General features: G+C 35.4%; 1 protein-coding gene across 1 annotated transcript in view; it reads left to right on the forward strand.

The window, feature by feature from the left end:
* Positions 1–27,569, forward strand: part of Sec8 (exocyst complex component secretory 8) — a 519,950-nt gene that overhangs the window by 200,786 nt on the left and 291,595 nt on the right. Inside the window, exon 13 of the mRNA XM_090392988.1 lies at positions 6,680–6,766. Coding sequence (XP_090249114.1) covers positions 6,680–6,766 — 87 coding nt within the window. The remainder of the gene's footprint in view (positions 1–6,679; positions 6,767–27,569) is intronic.

Here is a 27,569-nt window from a genome sequence, read left to right on the forward strand (position 1 = left end):
AGGCCAAGAACTTTTCAGATCACCCTTGTATGCAACAGCCTTCCATGCTGTATCTTGTCAAAACCCTTAGCAAAGTCTAAAAATATCATGTTGTACCCATTCCTCTTGTCTAACTCATTTGTATCATTGTTATGAAATGTAAGCAAATTACTCTAACATGATCTTCCCTTAACAAACTCATGCTGTGTGTTTGAAAGTATAGATTCTCTGTCAACCCATTTCTGTATGTAAGTTCTTAACAACTTTCCAGAATCTTAACCACCATCGCTTCCAAGATACTCAGATTGATGGTTAGATCCATTAATCTTTGCACCACCACCCTTGTGGGAATTATCATATATTCTTTCCACTCCTGTGGAATCTTCTCTGTGCTGAGACTTAAATATACAGCCAGTTTGAAAGGCACGGGTATTTCAGCTAAACATTCTTTTAACGTCTGTGCTAATGGCTCATCAGCAAAAGCCAAATGTCTATTCAGTTTAAGTAACAGCTGTAGTACCTCCTCCTCATATACCTGAATTTCTTCAACCAATGTAGAGGTAACATTGAGTTCCATGTTACTTGCTAAGTCGATAGCCTTTAGTATTTGGGTACTTTTAATTTTTTTTTAATTGTGTGGGGTTCCCCCCACCATTCCTTGACTCTCCCTTATGACCGGTTGAGCCCTCCTAGTGAGGGATTAAGTATGTATTTATGACTGTAGATCAGTTTGTGTTCATGGGCTGATTTGCCTGTTCTGAGGGACGAAAAAACCGAGATTCCAGGTGAAAAACCTTCTACCTCCATATGAGGTAGAAGTTTTTCACCTGATTAACTCACCATTAGTCAAAAGAAGCCAGATAAAGGTGGTTGAGAATTGAACCCAAGTCTTTCCGACCAAAGGGCTACCAACTGAGCTACAGAGGCTCTAACTTATTAAACGAATAGTCTCTTCTGTAGCTAATGGTATCATTTATTAGAGTTATTCTTTTGCATTTATTCTTTCTTTTACTTGCAACATAATGATAGAATTCTTTTGGGTTGTCTTTAGCTTACAGAACAGTTTCTTCTCATACTCAGACTAAGCTTTCCATGCAGTAATCCATTTTGTGTGGAGCACCTGTTTGTGGTCATGGTCGTTTTCATTCTTCATCTTTTTCTTTCCTTTCCTGTTCTTTGCTTTTACTATCCTCTCTTCCAGATCACCATTACTCAGATCTGACACCCTGTTGTCATGTTTGCTGTGTGGTGTCACCATGAATATCTGGAAAGAGAGATCCTGGTAGTTTTGTGTTACTTTGGCCTCTGCTTCAGCAAGAAAGGTGGTCCTGGATGGCCTGGCATGGGTCAGTTAGTAGACTTGCCTGCAAGGGTCAATGGTGTTGCAGTAAGTCTCTCATTTCATGGTTCTGGGTCAGTACCCAAGGCCTCCTGTGGTGCTGGTATAGCATCCAGGATATTCCTGGCATTCCACTTCCAAGTGCAGTCATTGCTTGCCAATCATTGGGCATTCATGTATGGCTCCATGGTGGTGGGGAGTCCTGGCACTGGAAAAAAAAAAAATTCTTTGAGCATGAATTCTTCACTTCAGATGTTTCAGGGTCCCAACCAAGTAGATACCGTAGATATGATAAAAGAAGTAAGAAACAAAAGATATGGGGTACCAGTATCCATATTTTTTGTTTCCAAGAAACAACTGAAAAGCCAATAGAGAAAATGTTGCCCTTCTTTATTCAAGAGGATTGAGAAATATGGACAGGATTTTCCAAAACAATTAGGAAACTATGTTCAGGTGATATCCTTATGGGAACACCATGTCAGCAATATTCTGAGAAACTGCTAAAAGCAACAACATCAATGAGTGAAATAGCAATCCTAGTAGCACCTCATAAAACACTTAGTTCTTCTAGAGGAGTGATATCAGATTCTTTTCATGTTCAGAGCTTAAAGATCAGGGAGTGACAGGTATGAGGTAAATCCTGATCCATAAGGATGGTCACCTGATTCCAACCAGGAGCATCATCATTACTTTCGATATACCTAGTACTCCAACATCTATAAAAGCAGGTTATCTCAACTATCCTGTTAGACAGTACATCTCCCTTATCCACTAAGATGCTTTAAATATCAGAAATATGGATCTGCCCAAACTGCCTGTTAATGACTCTACTACCTGTGCTAATGTAGTAGTAAAGAGCCTAATAACAAATCTTGCTCTGCAAAGAAAAAAGAAAACTAAATGTGTCAACTCTCAGGGAGCATCCAATGTAGTCTGATCCATGTAAGAAATTTAAGAATGAAAAAGAAATACAACAGATAAAAACAATACATAATATATCATATCATCATGAAAAGAGAAAGAAAGCTAGCCACAACCACATTTATCCTGAAATCCTCTTATACTGAGAAGGCAACAGTTAAGATGATATCAACAGCAATTCATATTTGTATGTCTATTTCACAATCTGATAATTTCAACATACTGAACATTATGATTGTGAGTGCTTCTCCGTTGAGCACATCATTTGCTTGAGAAACAACTCCAAAAGTGATCCCATTTGATGAGAATCCACTTAAAGATACACTGTCATCATAAAGATACACTATCATAGAATATATAGATACTTCTCTATCCACTGAAAGTAACCTAAACTTACTAAATGATCATGACACATCAGTTGATGTATTAAACATTTTTCCAGAAGAAATGGATGCTGGGTATCCATACTTCTCCAAATAAATATGTCTGACAAAGGTAAGCTCTGAACATCTAGGAAATCAGACAAGCCTGCAAACCCAAAACAATACGAAAATTTTTACGCTGGAACTGTTGTGGATTTTGCCAGAATATCAATGATATCAAGATTTTGCTGGAGAAATTTCTGTTTCAAGCCTTTCTGTTTCTTTCTGTGGGAAACATATTTCAAACTCATTAAGGACCTACCTTCAGGAATTTCACTGTTGTATGTAAGGACAGAAATGGAGATGGTCCTGCTCATGTTGGAGTAGCTATCCTAGTGGGAAGTCATACTCCTTTTCATCATCTCTGGCTTAATACTGCCCTGGAAGCAGTAGCAGTTCACCTATCTGGGATTTCTTATAACAATATGTTCAATTTATTTACCACTGGGTTCTGAGTTAAATGAAATCTTGATAACCTTATCTTGCAACTGTTTCAGTCCATTCTTCTTATGAGTGACTTTAATGGATGCAACACTCTGTGGGGGAGTTCCAACACAAATGGATGAGGTTGAATCATTGAACAGATCCTCTACAATAATGGCATCCTCCCTTTTGAATAATAGACTCAGTATTTTCTTCCATATGCCTAGTTGCTCATGTTTTGCAACTGATCCTACAGTCTGTTCTGCATTTTTTCACCACTCATGTGGGATGGTGGAGAGAACATCTATGGAAGCAATCATTTTCCTTTTATTTGCAGTATGTCTTCACAGGAACTGTGTTCTCCAAATGGATGCCCATGTGGAAAATGGACCAGGCTTAACTGAAATACTTTTTTTCTATCTTGCAAAATTTAATGCTGAAGCAGTCAATCAAATACCTATCGATGAAGCAATCAAATATGTAACAGACTGCATTGTCTAGGCAGCAACAATCTCAATTTCAAAAAACTTTATTTTGATTTCCACTTTATCCAAAGCCTTGGTGGACTCCAAGGTGACAGACAGCCAAAAAAAGATCAAGACAGAGCACGGGGTATATTTTGTAAATAATCCACCACATCAATCTTAATAACTTTTAAACATGCTTAAGCTAAAGCACTGTATGTGAGACATCAGAGTTCAAAACAATCTTGAATCCAGTTTGCATCATCACTTAATCAAACAATCAGTGCTAAAATTATATGAAATAAAATCTGGTAAATGAAAGGTAGATATGAAACACACCTTTTGTGTTGTTGCTGATCCCAAAGCTATTGTGCAGATACTTTGAGAGCAAATTTTGCCAGAATCTCAGTAAGAGCTTCATATCAAGAATTTTTAATGTTGAAAGAGCAGCAATAGAAAATTTTATTGCTAAATGTTAAGGAATAACTAAGAAGTACTCTTTTACTGTCTCACCATAGTGAAGTAGGTCCTGATGGCATCCATTATGAAATGATAAAACATCTTCCATCATCTATGGATTTCCTTCTCTTAATATGCAATAGTACTTACAGAGGAAGAGTTTCTGGATTCTCGTTATAACTCAGTTATCATCGCTATCCCAAAAGCTGGAAAGGAACCAACATAAGCAAACAGTTATTGATCTATTGCTCTGACCAGCTGTCTTTGTAAGATATTAGAGGAAATAGTTAATGCCAGACTTCTCTGGGATTTAGAAAGCGATGATCTTCTCTCCAGCACACAGTGTGGCTTTTATAAACATCCTTCAACTTTGGATCATTTGGTCTGTTTAGAAGCTTGCTTAAGAGATGCATTCCTGAAACAAAAAGAACATCTGGTTTCAGTGTTCTTTGATGTGTAAAATGCTTAAGATAACCTGGAGATGTGACATGTTAAAAGACCTCTTTAACCTTGGTCTCAGAGGACACTGTCCTGTATTTATTTAAAACTTTCTTTCTGTCCAAGTCAGAGTGGAAAGTACCATGACCATATCATCAAGAACAGGATATTCTCCAATGCTCTTAAGTGTGACACTTATTATTATCATCATCATCATCAACAGACCTCCATGGAGTCAAGAGTTCGGCCCATCGTTCCTTAACTTAATGCATTCAGTCTCAGACTCACCACACTCAGGCAGTACATTCCAATGACCTGCCACTCTCTATGCAAAAAATCTATTCCTCATCCCCCCCCCCTCCCCCCCTCCTTGCCCACACACACCTTATACAGCTTCCAGGGATGGCCAAAAATCCAAGTGCTTTGTTAGGTGTTCCAACTGTTGTTGTACAAAATGGAGACCCTTAATTTTGATATGTTTGGTTGTGCTTGATTCCCAAATATATTGAAATTAAGGGAAATAAAACTGCAGATGCAGCTGCTAGATTGGTTCATAATTTTTTAATGTACTGTTTGACATTACCATATACTGACTACAGATAATTTATGAGATCAAAGTCAATTTCCCAGCCATGGTGACTGCCACTTCATCTCAAACAAATTGCATGAGATGAAGCTTGAAGAAGAGAGGAAATTGATTACCTCGGGCTGATGACCAAACCTATGTGCAAAAAATGCAACACACATCTCACCATATTCTGGTGGAGTGTCAGTACTTAATGTGAGAGAGGAATGAAATTTTTACTTATCTGGCTGAGACATATACAGTCAGATAGATGTTATCACACTTGGACAAATCATGTGGCATTTTTAATTTTTTACAAATAATTAATTCATACAATGACATTTGATTATATGCAGATTATTTACTAATTTATCTCTTTATGACTATTTATTAATACTTTGTGTACTACTGTAACCTTTGATATGGTATAGTGTGACCTTTCCTGTTCTTGCACCATTGAACTATAAATCAACTAACCAACCAACTCTACAATACTCATAACCTTTCTCATCTTATAATTTTCATAACTGATGACATCTTTATGTTCATGATATTCCTTCGACCTCATTTTCTTTTTTTTTTTAAGAATCTCTTGCTTAACATGATTGCATATATTTCACTCCAACCATGTTTATTTTTAGACATACCACTCAAAATTTAAGTTTTCATAACTGCATCTGTAGAGGATACCCTTCCTACTCTAGGACATTAGTTTAGACTTAAAGCATAGGAGTTCAGGTTTGTTATTAATACCATTCACCCATCCATATATTGGGTGAATGGTATTAATTGCTATTTGGTTTATAGGTATACACCATAGAATTTGAAACAAGATGATCATAAATTTAAAGACTGATGAGAGATCATAGTCCTCAATTTAGTTGCTTAGTAGTTCACATAAGCTTCAGTAAATTTTGGATAATAATTAAACAGTATTATGCTAATGTTTAATTCAGAGAAGATTAGTCTCTCCAGGTTTGCCACTAGGATTTAGAGTTTACTGCAGAGGGTACATTTTTTGTTAGTGCAACAAAATCATTATAGCATAGAGTTATATTATGTAGAAAGAGAATCAGTGAAGAAGGAGATGTGAAGTTGTTTCAAATTTTATTTGTAGTGAAAAAATGAAATTGTGTGACTAAGTGAGCAAGTGGATATTTTGGGGTCAAATTCTTTAAAGCAAGATTGATATTATACACTGGATTAAAGAACTGTGTTGATGAGCATTCTCTGTAATAATAAAATACAGAATGATATTTTTGGTGTTTATTATTCAAAAAATAAAAATAGCTTTTTTTTTATGTTGCTTCTCTGTGCCTCTGAAATTTTTTTTTTGTAAACCTATAATACATTCATATTGTGTGTGGGTTAAGGATTTTTTTCAACTTTTTTTAAAATTAATTTTATATATATTTTTTGTATTTTTAAATTATTTTTTGCACAGTCCAGAAACCATGTTTTAAAGACCAAACATGAAACTTTTTTCAAGCCATTTCAGGCCTCCAGAGTGAGCTGCTTTTCTAAAATTTAGCATTTATTTCAGCATTCATTCATTTATTTTTTTCTACCTGTTATGCAGTTTTTTTTTTAAATTATTATTTTACTTTAATAACATTAAAAATTTTCAAAATGAGTGAGTATATTTTGCTGTTTTCTTTTTGTTTTGTAGTTTGCTCTTTTTCGGTTTGATAGCTCTTCCCATGCAATAAGTATGAATATATATATACAGGAGCAGCGAGCAGCAATGAGAGAAAAGGTCTGTTTATTTGTTGCTTTTTTTGTATTTTGTTAGAATAACTATTGTCTGTTGCATTTTAAATTCATGAATAGCATATCAGGGTTTGTGAGTAATCTGGTTGGAAAATATTATACCACTTTTTACTTTATGCAGTGCAGATTTCTAGTTAATGCAATCTTTTTTATGTGATAGTTGAAAAAAAAAAAAAGATTTAAATCGTTTATGTTTGAAGTTCACCACACTTTGGGCAGGCAATAAATAAGCCTTTATCTGCTGCCTGCCAGGCAAACAAGTGTGTTCCATCAACCATTGGAAGTAGATGTGTTACTTGATGTTTCCTACTAATAAAGTCACATGAATTGTGTGCACTGAGCTTACTGTGCATCAGATAGGCAATAAACAAGTGTTTGCCTGCTGCCTGCATCAATGTGTTCCATCAGCCATTGGAAGTAGATGTGTTACTTGTTTGTCTCCTGCTAATAAATCATGTGAATTGTGTACTAAGTGTGCCACTCATTGGGCGGGCAATAAACAGGCGTTTGTGCTCTGCCCACCTGTGTGTTCCACCAACCATCAGAAGCAGACATGTTACTTTTTTTGTCTCCTGCTAACAAGGTTACATGCAAACTTGCATTTAAAATTTCTAGTTTTCTATCCCTGTTAATTTGTTACTATCTGATAAATGCATGTGAACTCATATCGTTTACTAGATTATGCACAATAGGGAAACCTTCAACCTGTAGGTTGCATGTAATTTTTCTGTAACTGTCATGTCATCATTTGGTGTTCTTCTCTAAACAAGTGAAATGTAGATTATGGTTTTTAATTACACAGTAGTATAGGCCTTTTTATTCCTTTTACTATCACACCTGACACAAAAATTGGCCTGACTTCCATGATTACAATGTAGGTGTGCTGGGATTTTAAAACTGAAGCTGCTTTTGTTCAGAGAAGGCATGTGATGGCACTTTGATGGGCAATGAATGATTTGATCATGTAGCCATCCACCTTGTATTTCAATCAAATGTTATTTTCATAATCCTTTGTTTTAGGCTTACACAGTGATCCGAATGCATTTTTGAAAATTATGGAGACAACTACCGTGTTTGAATAAAAACTTTAGTTTAATATAACTAAAATCTACATTCGACGTTTTGACCTTTATGTCAAGGTCATGTTCTGGAGCATACAACTATACACAGAAAACAAGCTACACTACAATCAAGCTGGTTTGTTAAAGACACTGACCAACCGCTACAACAATTGTTGGCCTGACCACTGGTGAAAAAAAAAAAAAAAAAATTATACATCGACACTAGAGTCCTATTATTAGTGTTATCTGTTGGTTGTAGAAATACATTGGGCACAACAACAAGTATCTATCTATATACATATATTAACATCATGTACACATTCCAGCCAGTTGGTATGGAATGGTTTCTAATACTAGCTGATGATTGGCCAGAGTCCTGACTTATGCTGGATCTTATATATTAGGTAGGCTGAATGTGTGCCATCCAGATCCTTGGAATTTTCATGCCATCTTTGTTGTTCATATTTGGGTGGTTTATCAGGATTTCGCAGGCTTCCTTAAATTTCTTTTCGTACCAGGTTTTTGTGCAGTCTAAAGAGCAGGTGCTTTTCCAGTTGATTTGGTGTAAGGTGTTGAGTGCGTGGTCTGAGAGGCCTGCTTCACCATAATGGTTATATTTAATGTGTCTAATGTGTTCTTTCTTGCGTATAGGGATTGTCCATCCTGTTTCACCAATGTACGGTAAGTTACAGGTGCAGCGGATGCAATAGACTCCAGGATGTGGTAATGGGAGAAGAGGATCCTTAGAGGAGTTGAATATGGTTTTAAGTTTAGTGGGTGGTTTACAGGTGGCATTGAGGTTATAATGTTGTAGGATTCTGTTGATTTTTTTCTGATAACCCTTTAATGTATGGGATGGCTATGGTTTTACTGTAATCTAGATTCGTTTTTGTTGTAGTTTTATGGAGTATTTTATTAACGGTATTTTTGTTATAGCCATTATTTATGAATGTGTCGCTGATGATTTTTAGTTCTTGTTTCAGGGCTTGCTGGTTAGAGCAAATTGTTGTAGCTCTGTTTTTAACCGTCTTAATGACTCCATATTTTTGTGATGGGTGGTGGTATGAATTAGCATGTATGTATTGGCCAGTGTGTCGGTTTTCGGTAGACCGTGCAGTCTATCCTTCATGGTCTACCGAAAACCGACACACACTGGCCAATACATACATGCTAATTCATACCACCACCCATCACAAAAATATGGAGTCATTAACACCCTTAAAAACAGAGCTACAACAATTTGCTCTAACCAGCAAGCCCTGAAACAAGAACTAAAAATCATCAGCGACACATTCATAAATAATGGCTATAACAAAAATACCGTTAATAAAATACTCCATAAAACTACAACAAAAATGAATCTAAATTACAGTAAAACCATAGCCATCCCATACATTAAAGGGTTATCAGAAAAAATCAACAGAATCCTACAACATTATAACCTCAATGCCACCTGTAAACCACCCACTAAACTTAAAACCATATTCAACTTCTCTAAGGATCCTCTTCTCCCATTACCACATCCTGGAGTCTATTGCATCCGCTGCACCTGTAACTTACCGTACATTGGTGAAACAGGATGGACAATCCCTATACGCAAGAAAGAACACATTAGACACATTAAATATAACCATTATGGTGAAGCAGGCCTCTCAGACCACGCACTCAACACCTTACACCAAATCAACTGGAAAAGCACCTGCTCTTTAGACCGCACAAAAACCTGGTACGAAAAGAAATTTAAGGAAGCCTGCGAAATCCTGATAAACCACTCAAATATGAACAACAAAGATGGCATGAAAATTCCAAGGATCTGGATGGCACACATTCAGCCTACCTGATATATAAGATCCAGCATAAGTCAGGACTCTGGCCAATCATCAGCTAGTATTAGAAACCATTCCATACCAACTGGCTGGAATGTGTACATGATGTTAATATATGTATATAGATAGATACTTGTTGTTGTGCCCAATGTATTTCTACAACCAACAGATAACACTAATAATAGGACTCTAGTGTCGATGTATAATTTTTATTTTATTTTTTTTCACCAGAGGTCAGGCCAACAATTGTTGTAGCGGTTGGTCAGTGTCTTTAACAAACCAGTTTGATTGTAGTGTAGCTTGTTTTCTGTGTATAGTTGTTTGCTCCAGAAGATGACCTTGACATAAAGGTCAAAACGTCGAATGTAGATTTTAGTTATATTAAGCTAAAGTTTTTATTCAAACACGGTAGTTGTCTCCATAATTTTCAAAAATGCATTATTTTTATAATCTTGGATTTCATTGTATTTCATTACAACATTTGGGATTTTGTCAAGAAATCATGTTTTGAGCAATGCCAAAAAGCAGTGAAAAGGATCATGACTGTTAAGGAGGAGAGAAGTGTGTTCAACAAAAAAAAATTGGAGTTGCAGTATTTTGTAGTTTTTGTGAAGCAGAATGCTCATTTTGCTTCTTTCATGTTACATTGTATTCATGTAGAGCTATAATTTGAATTAGTGAGACTTACTAATATCAAACTAGAAGTGGAAGAATAGAAACCAACATTCAAGGAATTTAAGTCTCAAAAAAGATCAGTAGCTAACTTTCAAATCTGTACAAAGACAAAGCAAGCAATTTTAATTCCAAAGCACCTTACAGCGGTTGCATACAGAAAATTGATAACACCGTCAAGATCAGAAATAGGGTGAATGTGAGGACTGCAACATATTTGGTCTCTTTTACACTTATGCATCATGTGGAAAATTCAATCACTTTTTCTATATCTTTTTCTTTTTTTACATTGTGCATGTAATTTCCACTGTTCAAAATGTCTGTAGCCGAAAAATTACTCTTTGTTAGATAGACTCTTCACATTCTAATGAAAAGAAGGCTAAAAGAATTTCATATATAAAAAACTTTTTTTTTTTTTGCATTTATATGATTCGTAATTTATATGATTAAATTATATGATAATTTAATCTAATTAAATTATCTTTGTAATTTATTACAAGATTTTGCATCTCTTTGCCATAGAATTCAGAGCCTTAAAAAGTCTTAGGAGGAACAACAAGGGAATACAGTAAGAGTGTATAAAGATAATGCCACAATTATAATGAACTCAACAGATTATTATCATATAATGATAATATAATACTTTGGAAATCTACTTTGGTATGTTTTATAATAATAATAATAATAATAAAACATTTCCTAAGTAGATTTCCAAAAATGGGATATTGTCCTGTTTTTTATAAGAATGTGCAAATGAGTTGTCAGTACTCAAGCAGTTTAATTTATGTCTCTATTTGTCAAGGTCCAGATAGTGGAAGGAGGACAGGAAAGATTTATTACATTAAAGCATGGCAAATTACGGGCTAATTAGTTTCTCAGGACTAGTGATTAATGTATTGGAAAAGCTATTTAGAGATAGAATGGATGAATGGGGAACAGAAACCTTATTCTCCATGGGACATGATATCTTTGTAAGGTTGAACCTGCCTTAGTAATTTATTTCCTTTTTTTATAATGACATTTGAAATGAATAAGGGAAATGCCTACATCATAATTGCTGAATTTTGTAAATGCATTTGACAGAATACTACATGAAATTAATTATATAAACTGAAGCACTTTGGAATGGATATGAAGCTGGTGACATACAAGGGTTGTCTGTAAAGTTCTCAGTCTCAACCATAGATGGCAATACTATCGGCAAGATTTTTTTTTTCTAAGTTGGTACATCTGTCATAAGCATCCATGTGAAATTACAAGTCATTCTATCAAGTAGTTTGTTTTATACAGCTGTCTGAAGCAAAAGTGTTCTCTGTATCCCTTGAAATGGATAAAATTGAGTATTGTGCGGTTATAAAATTCTTTGTAAAAGAAGGTTTAATGCCAAAAGAATTCATTCGAAGTTCATAAAAGTTTATGGGCACTCTTCTCCTTCATTTTTGACAATTTAGAAATGGGCTGCCGAGTTTAATTGTGGCCATACCAGCCTTGAAGATGATCCACGTGAAGGACATCCAAAAAAAGTGTAACAACACCAGAAATCATTGATCAAGTGCACAATATGGTATTGGATGACCGGCGAGTCAAAGTGCATGAAATTGCTGAGACTATAGGCATTTCAAAAGAATGTGTAGGATATATTTTGCATGAAGAATTGCAAATGAAAAAACTTTGCGCAAGATGGGTGCTGTATTTGCTCACATCAGATCAAAAGAGATTTTCATTCGCATGAAAATCTCTTAACAGTACTTGGAGCGTTTTAACAAGAATAAAACTGATTTTGTGCATCAATTTATTACATGCATGAGACTCGGATTCACCATTACACACCAGAATCCAAACAGCAGTCAAAACAGTGGACAAAAGCCAGCTGTTCAGCACCAAAGAAGACAAAGTCAGTTCGATCAACAGGAAAGGTTATATCATCGGTGTTTTTGGATGCTAAAGGCATTTTGTTTATTAATTATCTTGAAAAGGGTAAAACAATAAGTGGGGAATATTATTCCAATCTTTTAACCAGACTAGATGAAAAATTCATGAGTTAAGACCCAGTTTGCAGTAGAAAAAAATCATCTTTCATCAGGACAATGCACCTGGCCACAAAGGTGTTTTGGCAATAGGAAAATTAATGGATCTGCAGTATGAATTGTTGGAACATCTATTCTGTTCCCCAGATTTGGCTCCCTCTGACTTCTATTTCTTCCTGAAACTAGAACTTTCCTCACTGGTCAGCATTTTTCTTTGAATCAAGAGGTGATTGCAGCTGTAGAGCGGGTGGGAATTTTGCAGATGTTACTGAGAACCACTACGGGACGGGATAATGACGCTGGAGCATCACTGGAATAAATGTATTAGTCTTAAGGGAGATTATGTTGAAAAATTAAAACAATTTTGAAATTATAAATTCGTTTTTTCATTGTTAGGCTGAGAACTTTTCAGACCACCTTGTATATAAGAAGATATATGATAAGAAGAATATATAAGATAATAATATAATATAATAATAATATATAAGAAGAAGGTTGGAAGACAGACATTAGAAAGTAGTATCTATTATAGTATAATCCAGGAGAAAATGTAGATGACCTCCAACTTGAAATCTGGCTCTGTGCTGAGGCTACTGCTTTAATTTGTGTGTTTAATGATATAGAGTAGGATATAATTTTAGCCAGATTATCCAAATGTTTAACATTTTTTGTTAATGACAAAAAATTAAGATGCCAATAGTTAATCATGATGATATAATCATCCTACAGGATGATTTAAATAGATTGAAAGTGCAGTATGAGTAAAACACAATGTTTGTCAGTTTAATATGGCAAAGTGCAAGGTTATGCACTTTGGAATAGAAATACTACATGTTACATTGATGGAGCTGGATTGCAGGAATTAATGACACTAGTAGTTTAGGCATATTAGTGGATAAGAGAGGGAGTTAAAGTTCAGAAGTTTATTTTGCAAGTGGGTAGAATAGCCCAAAGGATTACTTAGATGTTGGAGAACACTTTGACAAGTAGAGATAGGGAAGTTATATATGGCTACATCAGTATATTCATGTCTGGTCACTAAGTTTCTTGGAAATGAGATTGTGCACAGGACCCAGAGACTAGTGATCTCTGTAATGCTCTCTATGAGAACAGATTTGAAAGTATGTTTAACTGATAGACGAAGACAAGACATGATATCAACATAGAAGTAACTTAAGGGGAGTTTTAAAGGTTCACGCAAAATATGTCTTCATTTTAATATTGTTTGTTTCATTACAATGACAAATAGAGAGAGAGAGATCAAAGGAATCAGTTACCCTTGGCACAATGTTTTGAGAGCTATTGAAAAAAACTTAGAAATGGAGGAAAGAGTACTTAAAAGGAATCAAGGATGATGAAGGTGACATGAAAACTGAAGATAAGGATATTATAGATATCTGAGTAATTACTTTGAAAGACTGTTAAATGAAACAAACAGTGACAGAACCCTAGTAGAAAATTTTCTGCTAGGGTTCTGTCATTCCCTTTTTCTTTTAAGAGAAAAGGGAATAAAGCTGAATGTGAGACGAATTTCTCTACTAAGTGTTTCAATTCCAGTTCTAAGTTTTTGGAGAAAAAAATCCTTAGCCCACCTACAGTACAAAATGTGCTAATAACTACTGTGGGTGGAATAGGTTTTCATTTTATGACAAATAGTTGAGAAATTGTGGAAATACGATAAGGTCTGTGCTTAAGTTTTGTAAATCTGTTAAAGGCATATGACTAGGTGCCCAGGAAAAGCTTTTCAAAACACTAGAATTATATGGGATGAATGGAACATTATACAGAGCAATACATAGTGTGTATTCATTCAGTCAGTAGTTAGAACTGAAGAAAAAACAGGAAGATGGTTTGTTGGAAAATTAGGGGTAAGACAAGGATGCACATTATCTCCACTCTTATTCATCATCTATATGGATCACATTATGAAAAGAAGTGGCATTAAATTAATATTAGAATTGGTGATATCAAACTTAGTTCTTTTGTGTGTGTGCTCATGTGCTCGTGCGTACGTGCTTCCGCCCAACAATAAGTTATTAATACACTTTGTACTGTAGGTGGGCTAAGGATTTTTTTTCAAGTTTTATCAATTTTATATATATACTGTATATATATATATATTTTTTTAAAATTTATTTTTATATAGTCTGGAAACTCTGTCCTAGAGACCAAACATGGAACTTTTTAAAGCTACTTTAGGCCTCCTATAAGTGGGATGTGGTCTCAGACCAGGCAATGAAATTCATCTCCCATCTAAAGACAATCACAAATATCCATACCACAGCTAAATTCGAACCCACTACCTGTTGGTTGGAGAACAGTTATGCTAACCAGGCCTTTACTTTATGCAATTGTTGCTAACAAATCCAGTGCAAGTCTCCAGGATTCTCTAACTAAATTGAATAACAGCTGTAATAAATTTGGCATGAGAATCAGCAATAAAAATACCAAAACTATTTAAATGGGCAGGAGCATAGAAAACTTCAGCTGCATTGAATGTAGAGCGTATATTTTTCTTCTTCTTCAACCCATTCATCCCTTAGGACAGGTAGGGTCCCCTGATTAGGGGTCACAATGAATTAATGCAGCTGGCACATCACTCCTATAAAAGTAAGTATTTTTTGGCTGTAGATCTGTGTGTTCATTGGGCTGGTTTTACCTGTTCTGAGTGACAAGAAACCCAGGTTTCCAATATAAAAAACCCCTCTACCTCTGTAGAAGTACCATAGATGTATGAGACTGGCTAACTCACCATATGATTGAAAAGACCTGATTAAGGTTCCTCATGTCATAGGCGGGATTTGAAATGGATTTAGGCACATTTTTTAGTGAAGAAGATTGTAAGTTTAATCTGGAAATAGACAACTGAATAAGCAAAGCTGGTATCCTGGGGAAGGGAACCGGATATCAGCTTTGCTGGTAAATTTATATGGAATAAGAGAGAAATAATCAAAACACTAAGATAGATGTATACAACACAGTGTTCAAACCAGTTTTTAAGTTATGGATCTGAAAGTTGGGTTAAAAATTAAGCACTTGATCAAAGATTAGAGACCACAAATATGAGAGTTCTTAGAAAAATTATTGGCTTGAACAGATGGCATCACTGGCAGAATCGTATTAAAATGAAGATATTAGGAAAAAACTTGACATTGTTTACATTGAAGAATGTGTGAGCAGGGTTAATCTAAGTTGGTATGGTCACTTAAATATAATGGAGAGGAAAGGTTAGCAAAACGTGTTTGATGCCAAGATGACAGGAAAAAGACCCAGAGGAAAACCAACTAGGTGGATTGATTCAGTCATAGGTGCTTTAGAGGAATGAAATTATAGATATGACAGTATTGCAGTGCTGACAAATAATAGACTAATATGGAGAAAAATTATTGATAAGAGATTATTAATAATCTAAACTTAATCATAATGCTGAATGCTCCTTGAAGGTACATATGATGATAAGGAGAGGTATAATAGCTGCTGCATGGGATTTGCATGATTAGCCTTTGGATGCCATGGAATATCCATAAAATGATAATAATAATAATTCACACACACAGACACACACACACATGAATTAAAAAAAAAAGAAAGAAAGAAAAATTCATGTCCAGAATTACAACAGATGGCAGAGACAATCCAATATACTGACTAGTCAAGTATTTAACATTAATTCTTATCACAAGAAACAAGGTTCATGCATCAAAAAGAAATTTATATAATTATAAGTTTTGGCATCCATTAAATTCCTATTTATAAATCAGGCTACAAATTAAAAATAAATTCTCACTAACCATAACTAAATTGGACTAGTAATGGTATTGTCTCCTGATATTTTACATCACACAACAAATCATACAAATAGTAATGTACAATGTGAACAAGAGATCAGAGGAAGATCAAAGTGAAATGAAAGATCAGAAGAGTAGAAAAGGTGAGACCGAAATGTTTGTTAAATGGAAATAGTAGTAGTAGTAGTATGAGAGATGATGAAACAATAAGTATATAAGTGGCACAGAAAAATGGTGCAAGTCAGGATGGATAGGGAGACACGGCATAAGGAGAGTAGAAGTTGGAAGCAGTAGTAATTGTGCGTAAGGGATGGTCATCATAAGAATGAGATGGCCTGAGATGTATGAAGAGATAGTCGAGTCTCAGGATATATGGAGTTAGAGGCGAGAAAGGTGATGCAGAGTTGGAGAAATCATAATCAATGGGTGGCATGGGTAGGACTGGTTATCGGCTTGAAATGAACTGCTGTGTTTATTTAGGAATACCAGGAGTATCTGGAATAAGGGAGATGAAATAATTATTTTTTTTTTTACAAATGTTTATAATTTTTTTTTCTTGTACAAATGTTCATGCCCAAGATGTGATTTGAACCCACATCTTGTTGGTTAGAGAGCAAGTATGCTATCCACTCAGCCAACGAGGTTAGGAATTGTTTTATCAGTTGAGTTTATTCACCCAAAAGTTGCTTGATTAAGTTAAACATAGCTGGATATAAAACCATATTTCACTTATTCCAATAAGGGATAAGAATGATTTCATAATAGAAATAGAAACGAAAGGGTTAAAGATGCCAAGAAATTATATTCTTAGTTTAATCCTTTGTCCAAGCATAAACAAAGTTTACACGTGAAGTCACTTCACGACTGGACTACTCGTATATGGAGGCTGATGACATCACATCAGTTGCCTTAGTATCCCAAAATGCAGTGCACATATCCTTATGGACATGTATAATGCTATACATTATGGGTTATGCACTATCCATACTGATTTCATTATGTTGGAGGTTTAATGGATTTTTTACAACACTCAAAAAGAATTAAAATAGAATTTAATGCTTCCTATATTTCTGTGTAAGTTTTTGTGTGCATGTTACATTAATTGTCTTTGTAATCCCCGTAGATGTCCTAGTGACTAGGACGAAATATAGGAAGCATTAAATTCTATTTTAATTCTTTTTGAGTGTTGTAAAAAATCCATTAAACCTCCAACATAATGTCCTCACAGCACTTAAGCCTCTACACAAGAATTCTAATCATCCATGGAGAAGAGTTAGCACGCAAATCCAAGCAATATGGTAAGTCAAAACTACGACTATCTAGACAACTAAATAGGCTGACCTTTTTAAAAAGATGTCGGGATACAAGAGTGATACCGAAATGTGTTAAAATGAAGATCAATTTCCATTCCAAAAAAGCACTCTGGATATACAAACGTGCCAGCTTAGCATTACTACGCGAGCAAATCGCCTCTACTCGTGCCGCCCTCGCAGTGACGAACGCCGCCATTGGCTCCTTACATGCGGTGCTCTCCACCGTTCTTAACCCTGAACTTTGGTCGATTCTCTCTGACATTTTGGAAACTTCCGCACAGAGAGAATTTCAGAAAATAAAAAACAAACACGTCAAGAAATACAACAACCTGGTTAAAGACAAACCACAACCACAAATTCAACCGCTCCAGACAGTAATAAACCTCTCGTCCAAAAGGCTCAACGATGATGCCGTCAGCGCCCTTTGCCTCGGCCGTAATTTTGCCGTCGCCCCGAAAGAAGTGCCGGTGCGCGATGTAATGGTTAACGTCGAATGGGGGATTGGTCGCTTACCGTCGGAGGTAGCCAACAACATCAGACTCGACGTAGCCAACATCCTCGTTCACTCTTCGCCTCCAAAAAGTAACTTATCTTATGCCCAATGCATGGCTCTCCAGAAACTACGCAAAGAAAAAAGTATCGTCATCAGCAGAGCGGATAAAGGTAATGCCACAGTTGTCCTTAATACCAGCGAATACAATCGTAAAATGAACATTATCCTCCGCGATCGCGCTACCTACATCCCGCTAGAACACGACCCCACAAAAACGCAAGTTAAGAAATGAAAAATCTTACTTAACAAAGTAACCTCCTGGCCCCCCGACATCACGAAAACACTTAAACCTTTCCGCTCCCGTTCCCCCCGAATATACGGTTTACCAAAAATCCACAAACCTAATTCCCCACTCAGGCCTATAGTAGATGCCACCAATGCACCCTGTTACAGACTGTCTAAACAGCTGGCCAACTCTCTGTCCCCCCTCACCGGAAATTCAGCTTCCTATATAAAAAACTCGACTCACTTTAAAGCCCTCACAGAAAATTTAACCTTGAATAATACAGACATATTAGTAAGCTTTGATATCTCCTCCTTGTTTACCAATATTCCCTTAACTGACACTTTATCTCTCTTAGAAAACGTTTTTCCCTCTGACATCTTAGATCTCTTTTCCTTCGCCATCAACTCTGGGTATTTTGCTTGGAATAACAAATCTACAAGCAGATAGAGGGAACCGCCATGGGCTCCCCCCTCTCACCAATTTCTATATGGAAGATTTCGAAAAACGAGCCATAGACTCAGCCCCACTCAAACCTTCTATCTGGCTAAGATATGTAGATGATGTGTTCTCTATTTGGCCTCATGGCCCAGACACGTTAGACTCGTTCCTCGGTCATCTCAATAGCCTACATCCAAGAATCCAGTTTACTATGGAAAAGGAAAAGAACAATTGTTTACCCTTCCTAGACACCTTAGTCACACGCCTGCCTAATGATACACTTGCCTTCACTGTATACAGCAAACCCACACACACAGGCAGATACATTCACAAACTCTCCCACCACCACCCCTCACAACAGTATGGCATCATTAAAACCCTTACCAAGAGAGCCCACAATCTTTGTTCCAGTGGAACCGCCCTCACTACTGAGCTTAACCACATACACAGAACTTTCCTCTCCAATGGCTACAGTGAACACAGCATCAAAAAAAATAATCAATTCCTCCCCCATTCCCCGTCCCTCTCGTCAACAAGAATTTAAAAATGCCATCACCATACCCTACATCCGTGGCTCTTTGGAAAAAATAGCCAAGATACTAAAAAAGTATAACCTACACACAGCATACAAGCCCTACCGCAAACTGGGTACCCTTATCCGTTCTACGAAAGATCAGCTCCCTCCTCTCTCTCTGCCTGGAGTTTACAAAGTACCCTGTTCCTGTAAGCTTGCGTACTTTGGACAGACAGGCAGATCAGCATCCATCTGCCTGGAGGAACACAAGTCGTACATCGTTAAACACAACTATGGCCATTCAGGCTTGGCTGACCATGTTTTGGACTCCACCCACAGAGTATCATGGAAGACAACCACCATGCTCCACCACAGCAAATTCAAGAAAGAGAGACTTTTCTTAGAAGCAGCAGCAGCTCTCAGAAACCAACCAAATCTTAACAAATACAGTTGCATTAAGCTTCCGAAGATTTGGGAAACAGTCATCACCAGAGGTCCCACCTTACATTCCAGGCCACCCACTACTGCCCTTAGAGGGTGCTCCACCTAGATAGGACTTTATTGTCACCCACGTGGTTGGGCTTAGTATTGTAAGTTTTTGTGTGCATGTTACATTAATTGTCTTTGTAATCCCTGTAGATGTCCTAGTGACTAGGAAGAAATATAGGAAGCATTAAATTCTATTTTAATTCTTTTTGAGTGTTGTAAGAAATCCATTAAACCTCCAACATAATGTCCTCACAGCACTTAAGCCTCTACACAAGAACCATACTGATTTCGTCCTTTCTTGAGATGAAAAAGTGAAGGGGGTGCTCATCATAGACCTAGAGTAGTTAGTATAGGGATGCAAGAGAGAGAGCATGATAGTATTAGGAGAAAGAAAAGACAGATAAATAGTATGAGAGATAGAGAAAAGGCCTTGGTTCTTTTATATCATCATAATATAGCCAAAGGCTATCAGTTTTCTTTTTTCACCAATCTCATCTGAATTAACTGCCTTGAGTTGGCCTTCTCTGCCTGGGATTGCTCTCCAGTCATTCCAGTAATTGACCATAAGACCACATTCAATTAAGAGGATGGGACTATTTAAAAAACCTCTCATAGCAAAAATAGACAGAATTTTATTTCCCCCTCATGAATATTGCATAATGTGGGTGGTCTAAACCACCTAGTCAAAAATTTAATATCTTCTAGAATTCTTCTTTCTAAGTACAAAGATCGTCTGACTGAACAATAAAATTTCCACAATATAATATTATATTAAAGTATTTGTAAAAACAAAGTAAAAGTTTGGGTGTCATATTGATGGTTTTTAAATCCACGTTTCTTTCTAACCTTCCATAAATGGTATTTTAATTCGTTAATTATAAAAATTAACATTCTATTCCCATTGCTGACAAGTTGAGTATTGCAAAAAAATAACCTGTTCTGTTTTAAGTAATAGACTGCCCAACACATTACATAATCTGTTCCAGATACGTAGGGCAAGAGGGTAGCTGTAAAATGCATGTTCTACTGTTTCCAATCGGTAACAGCTGTCACAGATAGGATCTCCGATGTTAAAGTACCTCCATTTGATGGTATTGACTGGAAGGCTACCATATGCAATTCTGAAAGCAAGATCCCTCCTGTAGGGTATCCTTGGAACTTCAATAAGTTATGAAACAAAGTGTTGTTGTCAGTACCCAACTGTGGAGGTTTGCAGTGAAAGAGATTAACGATTTCTTTATAAAAATTTTACTTTTTTTTTAATGGAAAGGATGTCGATGCCAGAATGTTGTAGCAGTCTTAGTGTTAAGCACAGAATGTTGTAGTATTCAGGAACAATTTCAGCTTTTGGACTTTTAGAATTATTTACTCCAAACAGGAGAAGATGAAAACTCAGGTAGTACAGTTGAAGATCTGCAATATTTTATGGATTTTTGCAGCTTTATTGCATAAACATCCTCTATGCTTATTTGATAGTTGAAGAAATTCTTTTTTAACTTCTTGGTATTGGTTGGACCAAAAAAATTGCATAGGCTTACTATATAATTGCTTTTCTTCAGCTTCTGTGATGTCTGTAATATTTATTATGTACAACTGAGCAGGAAAGATTGGGTCTGTCAATGGTTTGAGTACTATGGCTTTAGAAGAAAAGGAAAGTGGTCCTATTTTCTGGTCTTCTAAGATTTCAATGTTCTTGTATATAAGTTCTTGAAGAGCTGATAATATTGGATAAGTGGAAAAGGGAATCTCAAGTATAATGAGGTGGTTCTTTCTCCTTCTCTTAAGGGTTAGTACAAAAGGAATGTCTCCAACATCCAGAAGCTGAAGAAAAGCACTGATCTTGCTGAATTTTTCCAAAATACTAAAAAAGATGTATATGGAATCATTATCCTTCAAAGTGCCCACTACATCATCGGCATTTGTTAATATCTTATTTTCCTTCATAATTGAAGGGATTGTTATTCCTCGCATGCTATGCGAGGAATAACAGTTCAAAAATAGGAATAACAAAGGAAAAAATTCAAAAAGGAGTCAAGCCTTGCTTGACTCCTTTTTGAATTTTGACCAAGTCTGACAGGAACCTATTAACTAGGAGGCGGGAAGTTGAATTGGCATAGATTCCTTTGATAATGGATAGCAGCTTTTTGCCCCCACCAATTTACTACAGAATGCAAAACAGAAAAGGATGCTGGACATTATCAAATGCTTGAGTAAGGGCTTACTGATAGCACTGCCATTGACTGCTTTTTCATATTAACTAAACAGATTAGATCAGGTAACACAACACAAGCAGATTAAATTCTACTGCTCAGTTCGGAACTCCATACACCTGTGTGCTTTTAATTATCTGTCTCATTCCCACTTTGAGCCTGTTAATAATAATGTGGAAAAATACTTTGTAGTCAGTATTATATAGAAAAATAGGTCTCCCGTTCCTGATTAAGGTATGATCTGTATTAGGTTTTTGGAATGAGGATGGTATGTCTTGCTACAAATTCACTTGGTATGTGTCCTGATGAGAGAAAAGAATTAAACAGTATAACTAGAATAGGAATAATAAAATCCCAGGCCTAGCAGTAAAGTTCTATCCCTAGACCATTAGGTTTTGGGGATTTTCTTGTCTGGCATTCATAGATGTTGTAATGGGTCTGTCAAATCCATTCTTGGATATCAACAGGAAAGCCATTAACATTCCAAGAGTTATAATTTCTCATAGTACTATTGTCTTCAAACAGATTTTTGTAGTGTTTTTGAAGGAGGTCTCGAAGTGGACATATCTTCACCATCAATGCAGATTTTCAGTGATAGTCCTTTCTTTACAGAATTTAGTGAATTGTCTATTGAAGAATGCAGCTGAAGGGCTATCTGCTAAGTTCCTGCTATATTCTTATTTTAAAATATTTCTCTATTCGTTTCTGACTTTCAACTTCTGTGTTCAGGCCTAAGTGCTGTGAGAACATCATGTTGGAGGTTTAATGGAATATTTACAGCACTAAGAAAGGATTAAAAACTAATTTTAATGCTTCCACTATTTCATCTCAGTCACTGAGACATCTTCAGGGATTACAAATAACTCTCGTAATACACACTCAAATATGACACAATACTAAGTGAAACATGTAGATGACTCTAAAGTCTTTTCTTTTCACCCTCTTTGGGCATTTGTAGGTGGCCTAGGATGCAAAGTGGGAGCTCTGATCATTAATGTTTTCCAAATTTTGGGAAGTTTTATGCTATTTATTTATTTAAGTTCGTTTGATTTCTGAGTGCTGCTGCAGATTCTAAAAACAGTCTTTCTTTTTTGAATTTATTATGGTTTCAAATAAATTCAACCACATACACAACACCTTCCTTCCAATGGTTACAGCAATTACAGAATTAAAAATATAATCAGTTCCTCCCCATTCCCTGGCCATCTCTTCAGAAGGATTTCAGAAATGCCATCGATACCCTACATTCGTGGCACATCAGAAAAAATAGCGGTCCTTAAAAAAGTACAACCTCCACACAACTTATAAGCGCCACCATAAACTTGCTACCCTTATCTGTTCTACCAAAGATTAGCTCTCTCCTTTCTCCCTGCCTGAAGTATATAAAGCCCTGTTCCTGCAGCTGGTTTATTTCGGAAAGACAGGTAGATCATCAACCATTGATTTAGAAGAACACAAGTCATACATCTGCAATCACAACTGTAGTCAATCTGGCCATAGAGACCATTTTTTGGATACAACCCACAGGATCTCCTGGAGGGAAACCACCATGCTCCACCATAGTGCCAGTGTGGTGTGCATATATCATTGTTTTTTGTGATCCCTGATGATGGTAATGTAACATTGCTCCTATTAAGTTCTATATGAGTATATATACAACCTTGGTGTTTTATGGTGCATCTCTATCAACATAATCTTCTTCATTGGCTGCTTCTTTATAAACCAGATTATGACATAAAATGCAGTTAAATTTTAGACTAAGAATATAAATGTTGCTATATCTTTCAAGGTTAATAAAAGGGATGACCTATCTTGGTCAATTCTAGGTTGCCAGAAAGTCTAATTGCTTCTTTTGTTTCAGTAAGAAAAGCATAGTTAACCATGAATACCAATTTGCATAATATAAATATAACAGAAAATAGATAAATAGTGTAAAATAGGAATTATGGAAAAATGAAATAATGATATAAATTAAAAAAAAAAGACTAATGATAATTACATGAATTGATGAAGGCATAATAAAAGCCTTGAATGATATCTGTAAAATTGTAAAAATCCTGATGGCTGATATTTCCTATTTATACAGTTGATCATAAAAAAAAAATGATGAGATATTATGAGTAAACAATCATAACTTTAAAAATTAATGACTTTTATTTGTTTTAATTTCTTTACTAACTGAATTTTTTTATGCACTTATTAGTATAGTTCATTCAAGTACAATGAACTTTATGCCAATTATCTGTGCTTGTTATTCTGTAGACTAACTCATAAACATCGTTTAATTTTTCTGTGCTTCCACTTAGTCTATTTCAGAAAAATGCAGCTACTCCACTGAGTCCTGTAACTAGGTGAATCTTTTCTGAATACCCTTAATTCTATTGGCATTCATTTTTGAGCATAAACTGTCATTAGTCTGATCAAAGAGTTATGTAAGGATAAGAAATTATATTCTTGTTTAATACTTTATCTAAGTGTAAGCAAACAAAGTTTTCACATGAATTATCTTCATGACTCAACTACTTGGATATAGAGGCAAAAATGACTTCACACTATGCATAATGGTAAGGACCACTACCTAGGATACTTCTCCCTACAAGATCACTCTAAATCTTACTGAATGACTCTAAAGGATCACTACTAAACTCATCACTCCAGGACAGAAAACTCAGTGGTGGCTCCACTACTAAGCAGAACTGCTCTACTACTCAGGATGCAAGCAAACCCAAAGATGAACATTAAATGTCATCAGTGGGAGCCAGTCCCAGAAGAGATACCAAGGCTGAAGTAATGCAAAAATCATATAGTTCCCATATACAAGTAGTGAAAAGTGTAACACCTTATTATTAAAATACTGTGGATTTGAGCAAGTTGTGAAAAGTTTTTTTTCACTTGGGTATACATTCAATTTAAAATGCCCAGAAATTATATTCTTGTTTAATCTTTTATCCAAGTGTAAGCAAAATAAAGTTTGCATGTGGAGTATCTTCCCAACTAGACTATTTGCGTATAAAGTAATGACTTCACACTGCAGGAAACTAAAGCAATTGACTTCACATTAATTGCCTTAGTTTCCCTCAGTGCAAAGCACATTTTCTTTAGTGTACGTATAATGTTATGCATAATAGGAAGGATAACCACTCAGACCTTTATCGAGGTTTCATCAGTAGGAGCCAGATCCAGAGAGTACTTCTTTATGCATAGCTTTATGCACACTCAAAAGGATGTGTGTTTTGCATTGTAAGATACTGAGGCAATTAATGTGAAGTCATTAGCCTTTATATACAAGTAGTCTAGTTGGAACGATACTTCACAAACTTTCTTTGCTTATGCTTGGATAAAGGATTAAACAAGAATATAATTTCTTGGCAACTTTTTAGCTTTGCTAAGTGTATCAGTATAATGCTTGAACTTAAATTCTTTTACAATCAAAATACCAGATCTTCAGGCCCTTGTATTCATTCAGCTTATTTGGAAGCCTACTGAATGAGTGAGCTTTTATCGATTCAATGAAATCCCATTTTCAAACCATAGTTGTTTTACCAAATTGCTAATATATTTACATTTATATACGTTAAATTTTACCTCGCTTCTCTTGACTACTCTTCCAGTCCTTTAAGATCATCCCAATAAAGAATTAAAGTCATCTAAACCAGGGATCGGCAACCTTTTCAGACTCACTGGCCACATTCAACTTTTATTTTTAATAATCGGGCTGCAACCATTTAATTAAGAGAAAATAGCAAGTGAAAAAAATATTTAAGTTATCAATTTTTATATCAATCTTAAAAAAAAACACAAATTTTTAAAATGCGAGATATGAAACAAGCATGAAAATGAAACTCAATGAAAATTATTATCACGTAAAAACAAAGTAATAGAGTTTATGCATCAAAATATGTGTGTTCTCCCTGCTTAATGTGACTTTTGTGATTGTTTTCCCTTAGTCAGATTATCTATATCTACTTTATAACCTGAGGTGCAAATCAAAGCATGCAAATGTTCATCAGTCAGTCAAGAAGAAAATTTATTTTTTCTAAAACTCATGGCAGAAAATGCTTGTTCGCAAATGTATGTGCTTCGAAATGCGGCTATCATCTTCTTTGCAATTCTAATTAATCCTTCAAATTTGTTTGGTAAGCATTGATAAAATTTTTGGATATTTTCTAACGAAAATGTGTTCTTTAATGTTTCTTTGTGTTGTAATTCCAAAACTTCCATTTGTAGTTAGTTTGGTATGTCATCAATGTCGACATTAAAAGGATTCAAAAATAATCGCATATCGATGCTATTTTTATGAAAATCCACAAATTTTGTTGAAAATTCCGTTTGTAAATCTTCAATGATACCAACACAAGTTTTCTTTTGTGTTTGTCATCCAACTGTAGATGCAGATTTGCAACATATAATGATGTAGATATAGCATAAATTTCTTCCATCATATGTTTCTTCAACAGACATAGTTTGCCTTCAAAAGCTTTTATGTCAGAAAACAGTTGTGCTAGTAATTTACCTTAACCCTGCAGGCTCAAATTAAGTTCATTAAGGTACGTTGTGATATCTACTATAAATGCAAGAGACATAATCCATTTTTTATCAGATATTGTGTAACATCCTAATACTCAACCGATTCATTATGAATACTTTGCTTCTTAAATATGTTTTGCGGAGCAATCAAAGAAGCTTCTAATTTATTAATGATTTTTTTTTTCTAAGTTCACAGTTCAAACCATTGTATTGGTTTTCATGTTCATTCTCGTAATGAAGTTTGCTATTATATTCTTTCATAACAGCAACACTTTTATGACAAATAAGACAACGGGGCTTACCCCCATTGTCATTAAAGAAGTACTTGCTGTTTCATTCATCATTAAACCTTCTTCCTTCCTCTGCAATTTTATGTTTTCTTGAACCCATTTTGGAAATTATTTTTAACAAATATATAAGATGGACCAGGGAACGCGACTGCAAAAGTGAGCCAAAATCTCGTTTGTCGTCGATGAAGTTGCCTTTGTTATCCCCACTCATTATGACTAACACGTTTGACTTGCGCCAAGTTGCAGGGCGATATCACGAAGTATCGGTATCAAATTATTTTTAATTTATTATTCATATTATAAAATGTATTATTTAAATAATTCAACGTACAGGCCACATGCCATGTAAGTATGGTCAACCTTTTATGGGCCGCCAGTTGCCAATCCCTGATCTAAACAATTGGAATACCATTAGCAAAAAAATTGTATTCATTATTTGAACCTAAATTATTTATGATTATCTTTAAAGCAGTAATGGCCATAACACCAAACTTCATAACATCCTGGCTCTCAGAACATTATGCTCTGAGACTACTTCTTGATTACTTTAGACTACTATTTGTTGTCCACCTGTTAATCAATTTCTCATCTATCTCCCTAAGTAGCTATTAATATTTTTTTCTTTGGCAATAAGCAAGTTCACATGTTGAATATTTTAAAGGCGTTGCTGAATTTGAAACCATCATACCATTGCCACAGTCTATTTCTGTCATTAGGTTTGTTACAATCTGTTTCTCCATAATGACACCTATTGTAACCTGCAAAGTTATCTGTCTCAAGAATTCTCTGAATACAATTCCTATTCATTTTTTTTTTTTTTTTTTGTCATATGTTTGTCTGGAGTATATAAAAGTT

The sequence above is a fragment of the Typopeltis vanoorti genome, chromosome 5 (assembly GCF_054136105.1).
Source record: "Typopeltis vanoorti isolate ZY-2024b chromosome 5, IOZ_Tvanoo_1.0, whole genome shotgun sequence".
NCBI lineage: Eukaryota > Metazoa > Arthropoda > Arachnida > Uropygi > Thelyphonidae > Typopeltis > Typopeltis vanoorti.